A 13,351-nucleotide genomic window follows, 5' to 3' on the forward strand; every position below is an offset into this window, starting at 1 on the left:
AGTTGGAAATTCCCTATCAAGGGAAGAGGATGGTTTACTCTGTCATCTTCTTATCTCATTCAGCTGACCCAACTATTTCACTCACCAAGCCATACAATGAGGAAGCAACTGTCTACAAGTCTTAAATCTCTAAAGTTTTATGTATAATCCTGTCTCACCCAGTTAGTATCCATTTGTTACAAAGATTTTTTAAAAAAATCTTCCATGGAGAATCCTGGAACTGTTCAGAAAACAACCTTGGCATTCTCAAACTATCCATAGGTCAACACCAAGTCCTTACATAGCTCTAACTCTTCTAATAATTGTGTATTTTAATATTACAAAAAAAATTACATATCCATTAGTATGAAACAGAAGTAACTTCTCAGGAGGTGATGCTGGGGAAAAGTTAAGATCTAATTGGCATTTGGAGGTTTTTCTTCATAGCTAAGGACATTTACACCGATGCGCCTCCTCACCTCCCTCTTCCACCTGGCCAGCCACTCATCCCGCTTCCTCTTGCTGATGTAGTAAGGATCTCCAGCTTGGAAGGTCAGACGCTGCACTGGCCTCGGGCGAAGGATGGACTCACAACCCAGTCCTCCACGCAGACGGCCACGAGATCCCTAAGAGAAGGAGGGAGATATAAAGAATGGCTACTTCAAGGCATGGACGCATGTGTAGGAAAAAAATATTTTGTGGTAATTAAGAAAGATGCACCTGCTATTTTGCTTCCACTGGTCATGAGGAATGATCTTAGTGAACCCTGAAGATACAGCTCTGAGGAAAGTCTTGCTTTATTTACTACTGACCTAGGATTGTTTACAGGTGCCAAACTTCTCTAAACCAGGGGTTTCCAACCTTGGCAACTAGAAGACTTGTGGAGACAAGCCTTCAAATTGCCAAGGTTGGAGACTCCCACTCTAAACAGTCCAAAGAACCAATAATTACTTTTACTAAGCCAAAATGACAAGCTAAGATTCCCATACTATAATTCATTTGATGTTTCTGGATTTCCAATTCAGAGTATGTGATCCAAGGATAGAAATAAATCAAGTCTTAACTGCATTCATTCTGTATAACGAAGAACAGCTATGGTAATGGTTTCCATCAAGGACAGCAAACAAGCGATCAGTTTCAAATCTTACCTATTTTTGGCTGTGTTTATACAATGCACTAGAGTAATTTTAAATGGGTTGGGTGTTAATTTGTGGCTCTATGAGATGTAAAACACAAGTATTATGTTATGTTGATTTACTAATCCTGATTTAGTATTTAGTGTGTTGTATAAATGCATCACTTTCTTAGCCTCTCTTCAAATTTCAAATGTGATTGATAATTTCAGTGTTACCTCAGAGCATTGAATGGAAGACTAGATTTTTAACTCATTTAGTCTTATAACCTCATACAGCCCTCTTCTACCTGATATTCCTGAATAAATACAAAAGCAACTTTAGTAAGCACTTTAAGTGGGATATTTAAGCTGGATATTTCAGCAGCAGGAGAAGCAAATGCAGCATCTGCACAAATCATGTTTTAGTCTGAAAATTCCAAGTTCTCTGAAGAATTAAGATTAGAAAAAATGGCTCTATAGAAGCACCTTTTTTTTTTTTGTTTACATTTATACCCCGCCCTTCTCCGAAGACTCAGGGCGGCTTACAATGTATAAGGCAATAGTCTCATTCTATTTGTATATTTTTTTTACATTCTATTTGTATATTTTTGACTGGCCTGCCTGGAGCAGATACTTCACAATAACCCAGGGATGTCCAAACTTGGCCCCTTGAAGAGTGGTGGACTTCAACTCCCAGAATTCCCCAGCCAGCAACTTGCTCATATTTATAGCTCACGCAGGCTGGGGAATTCTGGGAGTTGAAGTCCACCACTCTTCAAGGGGCCAAGTTTGGACACCCCTGCAATAACCCTTCCCTACCATTTTCAGGAGCAGATTTTCAAGGTTAAGTTGATTTTATTGAAGAATTGATTATAGGTAGTCCTCGAATTACAATCATTTGTTCAGCGATGGTTCAAAATTACAATGGCACTGAATAAAATGATTTACAATCAGCCCTTGCACTTACGACCACTGCGGCATCCCCATGGTCAATATTCAGGCACTTGGCAACTGGCATATTTATGACACACTGTGGTAATATAATTGCCATTTGTAATCTTCCAAGCTGGCTTCCAACAAGCAAAGTCAATGTGGGGGGGATGGGATTCACTTAACAACTGCCTGATTCACTTAACTGTGGCAAAAAAGGTGGTAAAATTGGGTGCAACTCACTTAACTGCCTTCCTTAGCAATAGAAATTCTGATCCCAATTGTGGTCGCAAGTTGAAGACTACCTGATTATTGATTATTTATGTGGTGAAAGTACTGAATGAATGAACACAACAGCCTCAACCAGATCTGTACAATGTACAGTGTACAATGTAATCACTGCTTTTGTGCAAGATGAGGTTTGGTTGGTCTTTAAGCTCTAAAAGATTGTCAATATTCAGAAAATGGTTAATTCAGTAACCAGGTTAAATATATTACATGATTGAACCTGTGGTTGTAATTACTTTTGGGGGGTGTCATTCTTTTCTATAAATATGAAGCTTGGTGTATTGTGTGAATACAGAGGTATTCCTTGACTTATAACCATCATTGAGCCCACAATTTCAGTTATAAGTCATCACAGTTGTAAAGCAGATCATCGCATGACCAGACCCAATTTTACAATCTTTTCTACGGGGCCTGTTAAGTGAATCCATTGTTGGCTGTGGGGCAGTGCTGAAACTGGAAGTGAACACCATTTCTGGCAAAAATATTGTAAATTGTGGTAAAGTGATTGCAGAGTGCTACAAATAGTTGTAAATGCTGCCAATTTCCAGTCAAAAATCAAGGACTACCTGTAAGCTAATTTTTTAGGGATGCAGAGCTTATAGGCCTATTAGAGGAGGTACTTGCAGGGTGATATGTCTGATCAGTTGCCTATCGAATACCAGAGCAAAAGGGGAAAAGAGGCAGATTTTACTTTGCTTTGGTGCACTAGGTCATAATGATATGACATGTTTTACCACAACTGATCTACAGTCCATTTATGTTTGCAGTGCCATTTCCTGAAGTCCAGTTTCATAATTTCTTCTAGACTAAATGAACGAACATTGTTCATGTAGTAGACAGGCAGCTGGTTGTGTTTATACAGTATATTTGGTTAAATGTGATTAATTGTAGGATGGCTTATCATGTATATATCCAGCCCATTTGGTTAATATAAGAATACTTCCAAAAGTGCTTTTTTTTCCTTCAGGTTTTTAAACTTTTCAGGTTTAGCTTTTTAGGTAGCTAAACTTTCTGAAAAGTTCTGAAATGCACCCATTTTTGATCCAGGATGTTTTCACTACAAATTTATTCTTTTCTTCCTATATGCACAGTAACACAAAATGAGCAGAATAAAATAACAACAGAGCAGCAAAGAACTGCTTATTCTATGCTGCTTGTTTTGTTTTTTGTTCTCTCCTAAAAGGTAAAGGTTCCCCTCACACATATGTGCTAGCTGTTCATCTCTGTTTCAAAGCCGAAGAGCCAGAGCTGTCCGAAGACGTCTCCGTGGTCATGTGGCCGGCATGACTAAACGCCAAAGGCTGATGGAACGCTGTTTCCTTCACACCAAAAGTGATCCCTATTTTTCTACTTGCATTTTTTATGTGCTTTCAAACTGCTAGGTTGGCAGAAGCTGAGACGTAATGGGAGCTCATCCTGTTACGCCGCACTAGGGATTCAAACCACTGAACTGCCAACCTTTCTGACAAGCTCAGTGTCCACCACCTCCCTTTGTTTCTTTCCTACAACCTATCAATTTTGAGGGGAAAAGCAATTGTCTTAAAACAGAAGTTTCAGGTTTTGTAACTTATACAGATCTATCAATACTTCAGAAATATACAGTTTGTTTTTTTATAAATGTGTTATAGCCACCCAACCCTGATGGACTTTTGCACATGTTATGACATCGTTTGATGAAAAGGGGCCTCATTTCCCATTAAAACAGGGCTCTTTCTCTGTTTGCAAGGGCTCTGTCCAATTTGCTGTGCAAACCCAGAAAATGATGAACGTTGAAAGAAACATAAATTGTTCTCAGCAGCTGCCTGCATCCCTTCTCTTTCAAAGTCAAAGAGAACATTCTGGAAGTATTACAAAGGCATTCTATTTGCCAAAGGAAGGGTGAGGCTTTCGTGTTTATCTATCCTTGGATACTGACAGGATTCAAGACTATTCTTGTTTCACTGTTGCACAGCACAAACTCAGGAGTGAAGATACCTATAAATATGAGCATGTGAAGAATATCCTGAACCCTGCCCATTTGGCCATTTTTATGAGCGGTGGCTAAGATGCTGAGCTTGTCGATCGAAAGGTCGGCAGTTCAGCGGTTGGAATCCCTAGTGCCATGTAACAGGGTGAGCTCCTGTTACTTGTCCCAACTTCTGCTAACCTAGCAGTTCAAAAGTACATAAAAAATGCAAGTAGAAAAATAGGGACCACCTTTGGTGTGAAGGTAACAGTGTTCCGTGCGCCTTTGGCGTTTAGTCATGCCGGCCACATGACCACGGAGACATCTTTGGACAGCACTGGCTCTTCGGCTTTGAAACAGAGATGAGCACTGCCCCCTAGAGTCGGGAACGACTAGCACATTTGTGCGAGGGGAACCTTTACCTTTACAACAAGACTTGGAGCAAACAAATGGTTTAGCCTTCACCAAAATAATGTCTCATAGGAAGAACCCTGCTTCCCTGCTTTCACTGAATTAAGAAGGCAACTGGGACCAGCACACTACAAAATTGAGCTTCTGGGGTCACTATGTGATCTATGTCCATTAAGGGCAGACATAGTTAAAGAATGCTAATTTCTATAACTATTGCATAAATGTGCAATTCAACTTATGACTTATTTTCCCATAAAACAACTGCTGTCTTGGGAATAGAAGTAACTTTATTCTCAACTGATGAAATTCTCACACAATACTTGCCTCCATTTTCAGTGAGTTGTAGTGGTTTTCTTCCTTGTCATCTTTGCCTAAAAACACAGAAAGAGAGAATTAGTATGGGGCCCTACAAAGAGCCAAACATATGGTTTCTATTGTGATCAAATGTACTTAGAGCACTTTACCTCCAACACAGGATCTCTTGGCCATATCACACGATAGATAATATGGGACTACCTGCATATTAAACTCCTTTGAGCATCAGAGGCAGTTTTCCCAAATATTGGTGAGTGGAGTAGAGAATAAGTAATACAGTGTTTCAGAGTTAACACTGAAATACAATACTATATGTACTGTAGTCTACACAATCATTTACTTTGGCCAAGATTTTCATATCAAATATACTCAAAACATCCATTTAGCAAAGACTCTCAGCAATGTGCATTAAAATGTTTCTTCTTGAAAGTTCAACTTTTATTTGCATTTATTATTAGATTTCATCCCATCTTAATTTTTTTTTTACAACTCAACATGATGCACATAATTCTCCTGTCTCTTCGAATCTAAGCAACTAGACAAAGTCACCCAGCCAGCTTTCATGTTGAAGAAACTACTGGCTCTCTTAGGAAAATCTGATGATGAATTTCTCCCATAGCCTGATTGTCAGTTTCTGCTTCTCAGGCATATAAAGTCTGGGGTAATGTAAGATGGTGGCCAGCTAGCATGAAACAGAGCCAAGCTCAGTTCCTACCCCATTTAAAAATATTATTGTGTGAATAGTTTATATGACCACAGCAAGGAAGAATCGGGGCTTTCTGAGCTTGTGGGGCTTTGAGAAGAGCCTTGATGTGTATGCTGAGCCTGTTCTGGCTATGTGTGTGTTAATAAGTGAGCCTTAAGTACTGTGCATAATATTCCAGGAAAAATATAATGTTTCTTCATACTTGTAGGAATATAAATTGATACTGGAACAATTAAGGATACTATGGAAAGCAAACTGAGCAAGACAATTAAGAAAACATTCCCCATTCTTGTCTAGTGGGTACAGAATGCTAAACTAGATTCATACTTTTGGAATTAGAAGGATATTGATCGTTCTTTTCTACATATAGTGTTTTTCTTTGACCTGCCACCTCTCCACTCTCCTCTTCCTGGAAAATCCTGGAAAACTAGGATGCTGTTTCAGTAGATATGCTCCTGCTCTGGAATGTCTTCCCCAGAAGACATTCCCACTTGATTGTCTTTAGCCTCAGTGAAGATTCTTTGTCCCAAAAGTTTTTAAGTCTTTTTATGTTGAAACCTGTCCTTGTTCTTTTTAGATTATTCCAGGTTGTGAGCTTTCATTCTGCAGTATTATTTTAATGAGTTTACTGCAAGTTTTATTGCATTACATTATGGGAATAAAGTAATTTGCAATTTTAGTCATTGGGCAATAAAGTCAAGGTAGTCTTCTTAAAGTCCAGCTGAATCCTAATGATTTCACAGTTTCCTTGGCAACAGTTATATAAGGGACTGCCATTGCTGTCTTTTGGGGGTTTTTTTCTACTCTAGCCTACAACTGGGATATCCAGAGGTTCTCCTATCCAATTAATTAATAAGTGGAACGACTTGCCTTCAGAAGTTGTGAATGCTCCAACACTGGAAATTTTTAAGAAAATGTTGGATAACCATCTGACTGAGATGGTGTAGGGTTTCCTGCCTGGGCAGGGGGTTGGACTAGAAGGCCTCCAAGGTCCCTTCCAACTCTGATGTTATGTTATGTTATGTTATGTTAAATACTAAAGAGGTCCAAGCCTATTTAATTTCTCAGCCCAAGCAAGATAATCTGGGTTCTACCACCTGATAAGACTTGTTGGGTAGTATACAGATTAAAAAAGAAAGAAAATAGTAATAAATAAAGTTGCAAATAAATAGATCGTATCAATTAAAGTAGGCAATGAAAACTATAAAACAAAAACCTTGTAGGCATTTTGAAAAGCCACCAGATGTGCAGAAGGAAAGGAGAAAAACAGAGCTGATAAGGTCAATCAATGACGTGGTTAGAAACTGTAAGAGTAGAAGAGATCATCTCACAACAGGCTGTTACAGCAGTTGTAATTTTGAATGGTTGCTAAATGAAAGGTGGTGATCCCTTGTATAGCCACTGCCTATGTCAGCTAAAAATAAGGGGAACTAAGGATTGAAAGGAAGGTTAAGGAAGGAAGCTAAGTTTCCTTTCATTTCCTTTACAAATCACTGAAACATCCCAAATCCCCCTTAATCAGCCAAGTATAGAACCCATTCTGTTGAAGAAACTACTAATCATAAATAATAGAAGCATCCAGATCACAACTTTTCTGACTTTAATGCTGTCATCTCTCTATTCTGGCATCAGTCAAAAGGATTTGAATGGTGGCGCAGTGGTTAGAAGGCTGTATTACAGGCTAGCTCTGCCGTAGTTTGATCATGACCAGCTCAAGGTTGACTCAGCCTTCCATCCTTCTGAGGTTGGAAAAATAAGGACCCAGATTGTTGGGGGCAATATGCTGATTCTGTAAACCACTTAGAGGGGGCTGTAAAGCACTGTGAAATGGTATATAAATCTAAGTGCTATTGTTATTTTTATGTCATGAAACCGTCTGACACTTAGGCAGACCTGTCAAACTGGCAGCACATGGGCTGGATATGTCATGCGCAGGCCACGTCCACCCCAGTTCTGCAAAGGCAAAAAAAGTCCCGATACATCATACGACGCAATTGAGTTTGACACCCGTGCCTCAGGGAGAGGCCCTCTCAGAGAGAATTTTTTCTTGCAGTGCTGCAGGACATTCTCCAAATTCAAAATAATCCAAATTCAAAACAATTAATAATAATATTAATTGTTAATTGATGTTAGGATTCATTTTAGCAATCTTCATAGTTTACAATTCCTAAAATTCTTTTTAACTTTTTTAACGTTTGCAAATTGAATAGAATGTTTGCTATACAAAAAGATAAAGTATAATTTACTAAACAAATGAAGTCAATAAAAGGCTGACAACATTCATTCCAGAGAGCTGAAGAGCTAGGAAACAGCTCCCTTTACCTGCTGGGGAGCCTCTTGAAGACTTGGAGAAATGCAGGTGAGCACTAAAGAGAAGCCCAGCAGGCAAATCAGGTCTGAGGCTTGTACAAGCTGGCAAATGCGATCTAATGTGGGGAGGAGAAGAGGAAAGAGCACCATTCTGTCTCCTTTGTCCTGTGGTGAGTCGGCTTGGCCTCTTCTGTTCATCTCTTGCTATAAGAGCGTCTATTTTTTTTCTTATGCAAACTCACCTCCTTGCAGGTTTATATCAAAGTACCACAGCATCCAATGTACTATTTTGGCTATGGGGAGGAAGGGACAGAATGGAAAGCAAACTTGAGGGGCCTCAGAAAGGGAGGAAAAAGCCATGCAGCAACCAAAACACATAGATTATTCAAAGCTGCATAAAAGATGCAGGTGGAAACAGGGGGATGGCAATGACTTAATGAGTCTTGCCAACTCTATGATTTTATTATCTGAAAACCGAGATTGAGTCTGGATGGAAATTAGTGATGTCCACCAGATGTGAATTTCTTAGATTCCAGAATCAAATACTTTTCTGTTCCTGTGCTAGGGAGATGCACTTTATTTTTAATTGATGCCACTTCAGTATTAGCATTTTAACTGGGGATTGTGATGAGTTCCCTTCCCTCTTTTCAGTTTTAAATAAAGAGCTTGTTGGACTTTTGAATTATTACATCTGCATTTTAAATGCTATTTTACTTTATTTTACTCTGCTTTAAGATGTCTCACTTTCAAAGTAATGCAAAAACTCCTTTAATTAATCAAGCTGCACTATAACCACAACTTCAGCATGTCTACCCGGTTTGGGCCAGCAAGCTCCACACAGAGAATCTCACTTTATTCAGATCAGGCCAAGCAACACTGCAGCAAAAGCTTCGAGTTTCTGGAGACTAAGCAATGCAGCCAAGCCAAGCACTGCCGAGATGACATATAAGCAGCCAATAAGCCAATTGGCAAAATGCCTTGACCATACTCTACGGTCCTGCTTTATTATTTTTCCTACGTCTAAAATATTCGAGTGTATAAAAGACTGTTGTTCATCTTTTCTTATTTTTAAAACTAGACATTAGGTTATTTTTGCCTTATTGAAATACAATACATTCGCTGCCCTTGGTCATCTTTAGCTTTGCCATGTCTTTAAATATCTTAACAGCATCAACATTTCACAACTTTCAAACAGCTATCCTTTATTCCATAGAAGTGCCTCCCATCCTCTCTCCTCCCCCATTCTTTGAAAGTCCCCTCCCTTTTCTTATCACTTTTTTTTTTTGAATACTGGGATGCCTGGGGCTGACTTTGCAGAACTCAATACTCTAGGGGACAAAGACATTCTGGAGACACACCCCAAAACAATTCTGGCATCATTGGGTAGTTCTGACCTGCCACTCGCACTCTCCCCCTTTGGGATCCTCTGCTTTCAGAGTTTGCATTTGGCAAAGACTCAGCCTGAAGGAGGCCCCTTCCCAACAAATGCTCTTGGCAGGGCAGCAGTCAAGAAGACCCCTCCCCTTTACAGGCCTCCTGCCAGCAGGAAACGTAAGCTCCCTGGGAACATGGAATTCGCCACTCTCATCCACTCCACAAAGGCCTTCCCTTGGATTTTTGGGGGCAGGCTCATCCAAAAAAGAGCAGGGAGGCAATAAAAAAAACAGACTGGAAAGGCAAAGCAAATTTTCTTAGAAAGTTTGGAGAAAAGTGAAGAGAGAAGAAGACAAGATTTGTTTAGCCCATTCCTAGCAGGTAGCCTCACCTTGAGAAAAAGTGGGCTGGCCTCCTCAAGGACAGATTTGGGGTTTATTAAGAGGTATAAAAGAAGAGATGGGATAGACAGATAGAACAATCCACCACCACTAATTTATCCTTCCTAAGTTCCTCTGTAACAAATCTAATCAATTGGAAGCTAAAGGAGAGGAGCAACCTAGACTGGAAACTTTTGCTAGAAACACTCTAAGAGAAACATTGGCTTTTCAAGACAACCTATTGGATGGGACAAAGAAGCTCTTGGATTAGTGATGACACACTATCAGCAGAAGGAGAAATGTTGATTTGGGGATCTCACAGGCAATCCAGTACTCAATCCTACAAAGAGAAGTCCCATTCAGCATTTATTTCAATAGGGATCACAGACAAAAACACTTTCATTCCTATAAGAATGCTTAACTCAGACCTGCTTTTTTGGCCTGAACAATTAAGCAAGAAGGAATTCAAGCATTCATATTTAAGCTCTTTTGCACAGGATAAACCTGGCTTTCTAATTTGAATGACACCTGTAAAATATCTGCACATCAGACATTGGCTCAGAAATCAGTCCCGCCCTTTCCTTGCTTCAAGGGAACTGCATGCCTTCCTTTATCTTTTTAAAAAAGCTTCACACATATGTTGATCTGTCCATTCATTACCTTATTTTAAAAAAGAAAGCAACATCTTTTTAAACTGCACAATTGCTTTGGGGGCTTCATAGTGATTTCACAAGACCTTATCAGTCAATACTGCTAACAGGAAAGTTCTTGTGCAAGTTGCAGAACCTTGAACACTGACAGAAAAAGATACAAAATGCAACAAAAATGTTCCACAGCTTTAAGATATGTGACATATCGTCAAGCTAAAACTCTGTGACATATCTACAAGACAAGAGAATCAGAGGTGGGTTTCAGCAGGTTCTGACCAGTTCTGGAGAACTGGTAGCAGAAATTTTAAGTAATACAGAGAACTGGTAGTAAAAATTCTGACTGGCCCCCACCCCATCTATTCTCTGCCTCCCAAGTCCCATCTGAGGAAATGGGGATTTTGTAGTAACCTCCCCCTGGATTGGGGAGGAAATGGAGATTTTACAGTATCCTGACCCTGCCATGCCCACCGAGCCATGCCATGCCCACCAAGCCACACCCACAACACTGGTAGTAAAAATTTTTGAAACCCACCACTGAAGAGAATATATGTAGCTTGGGGTTGAAGTGTGAAGCTCTTGGTGATCTCTGAGGTTGGCAGCTTGGTGCTGACGTTTTTTTACCAGACTAAGTAACATTATCAGTGCATTAGCTTGGAAATGAAATTTCTGCACACAAACAACCAAGGTCTCTACACATCTACAAGACTCCACGTCTATTTCATTTCTTTCTTTGCCAAAGGTAGTCTCACCTAAACCTCCTCTGCACTCTACACTTAGTTTCTAGGATGCGAGAGTCTGACTAATCCTATACAGGTAGTCCTTGACTTACAACAATTCACTTAGTGACCATTCAAAGTTACAACGGCACTGAAAAAAGTGACTTACGACCATTTTTCACACTTATGACCACTGCAGCATCCCCGTCGACACATGATCGAAATTCAGATGCAAATTCACATTTATGACGGTGGCCGTGTCCCTGGGTCTTTTGATCCCCTTTTGCAACCTTCTGACAAGCAAAGTCAAAGGGGAAACCAGATTCACTTTACAAATGTTACTTTACTAAACCGTGTTACTAATTTAACTACTACAGTGATTCACTTAACAAATGTGCCAAGAAAAGTCATAAAATAGAGCAAAACCCACTTAATAAATTTCTCACTTAGCAACATAAATTTTGGGCTGAATTGTGGTCGTAAGATGAGAACTACCTGTTCCTTAGTTATCCTTGATACCTTAAACCAGGGGTCTCCAACCTTGGTCACTTTAAGACTTGTGGACTTCAACTCCCAGAGCTGTTATTCTAGAAGTTGAAGTCCACAAGTCTTAAAGTGGCCAAGGTTGGAGACCCCTGCCTTAAACTCCTTCTTGCTTAGGCTACAAAAGGCTGATCTGACACTATCTATTCACCTTCACTAGCAGGTGGATCAGGACTGTCCTTGGGGGTGCAGCGCCCATTTTCCAGGGCCCGTCCCATCTCTCCTTCTGGCGGGCCACTGGGTTCGTTTTCGCTTCGCTGCCTGCCCTTCAGATCGGTGATAGTGCAATTCTCAGAAGCTCCCATCTCAGCATCTCCATTGGGCACTTGCTCCATAGGGCTGGTGTTGTGGGTAGGTGGGGGGCACTTGGGTGCTGAAGCTGTGTCTTTGGGGATTTCACTGGTCTCCACCTGCAAAAGGGACAAAAGCAGGAAAGAAAAAAGGTGTGAAAAATATTTGAAGTCATTCACAGCTATATCTGGAAGAAGACCACAGGACAAAGGAAGCCAGCAAACTTCTATAAATCCCAACTAACCTTGACAGATACCTGTGAAGGAAGTCCTGCTGTCTAATGAGAAAACATTTGCTTCCTATCTAAACAAGAACAAATTCTTCTTGCACCACAAAAAGTAACAAACCGTAGCAGATGCTTTTGCAGAACAAACCCCCACCATTAATTGCATGGAATGTTATCCTGAGTTTTCAAATAAACTCACACAATGTAAGGAGAATAGGAAAAAAAACTATTGCTAGCTGTGAGATCTGAGGAAAAGAAATGCAGGAAAAAGAGACAGCATATTTATATGACAATTGCATTAAGGATTAAATGTAAGAAAGTTGTAATAATCAGTAAAGTGCTGCCAATAAATAATTGGCATTGATAAATGGAAACAAGGTGTATTTTGAATTACATTTGAGGTGAATAAAGATTTCCCATGGGTTAAAATATGTAGAAAGAGAGTACTTTTTAATCACTTTTTATCAAATCTTAATGATAAATTATCTACAAACCTGCTTTGGCCCCATGCATTGATGATTTCCATTTTAAGATCTTTAAGATCAATTGCACTAGGTTCCAGTCTGTTTGGGGATTTTAAAGAACACGTAGTCCTTGACTTACAACAGTTCGTTTAGTGACTGTTCGAAGTTACAACGGTACTGAAAAAAGTGACTTATGACCATTTTTCACCCTTATGACTGTTGCAGCATCCCCACAGTCATATGATCAAAATTCAGATGTTTGGCAACTGGTTCATATTTATGACACTTGCCGTGTCCTGGGGTCATGTGATCATCTTTTGTGACCTTCTGAGAAGCAAGGTCAATGGGTAAGCCAGATTCACTTAACAACCGTATTACTAACTTAATAACTGCAGTGATCCACTTAGCAATTGTGGCAAGAAAAGTCTTAAAATGGGACAAAATTCACTTAACAAGTATCTCGCTTAGCAACATAAATTTTGGGGTCAGCTGTGGTCGTAAGTTGAGGACCACCTGTACAGAGATTTCTTTTCAGCAACCACTACCAAATCTTTTTTAAAAAATGGGTATTTTATATTTGTTTACCATGATAGAGAATAATGACGGGGAATGCCCACATTTCATAAATTAATGAGCGATGGATAAAACTTAAGACTTTTCCTCTGTTACTGCCTTTGGTTCTGAAACACTGCAAAAAACTTCATCACTT

The 13,351-nt window shown here is 39.7% G+C and overlaps 1 protein-coding gene across 1 annotated transcript in view; it reads right to left on the minus strand.

The window, feature by feature from the left end:
* DNMT3A (DNA methyltransferase 3 alpha) overlaps positions 1 to 13,351 on the minus strand; it is a 107,785-nt gene that overhangs the window by 59,728 nt on the left and 34,706 nt on the right. The window contains exons 3-5 of the mRNA XM_058164692.1: positions 11,813 to 12,071; positions 4,992 to 5,038; positions 459 to 605 (exon numbers count right to left, since the gene is read on the minus strand). Of these exons, the coding sequence (XP_058020675.1) occupies positions 459 to 605; positions 4,992 to 5,038; positions 11,813 to 12,071 (453 nt within the window). The remainder of the gene's footprint in view (positions 1 to 458; positions 606 to 4,991; positions 5,039 to 11,812; positions 12,072 to 13,351) is intronic.

Source organism: Ahaetulla prasina, chromosome 1 (genome assembly GCF_028640845.1).
Source record: "Ahaetulla prasina isolate Xishuangbanna chromosome 1, ASM2864084v1, whole genome shotgun sequence".
Taxonomy (NCBI): domain Eukaryota; kingdom Metazoa; phylum Chordata; class Lepidosauria; order Squamata; family Colubridae; genus Ahaetulla; species Ahaetulla prasina.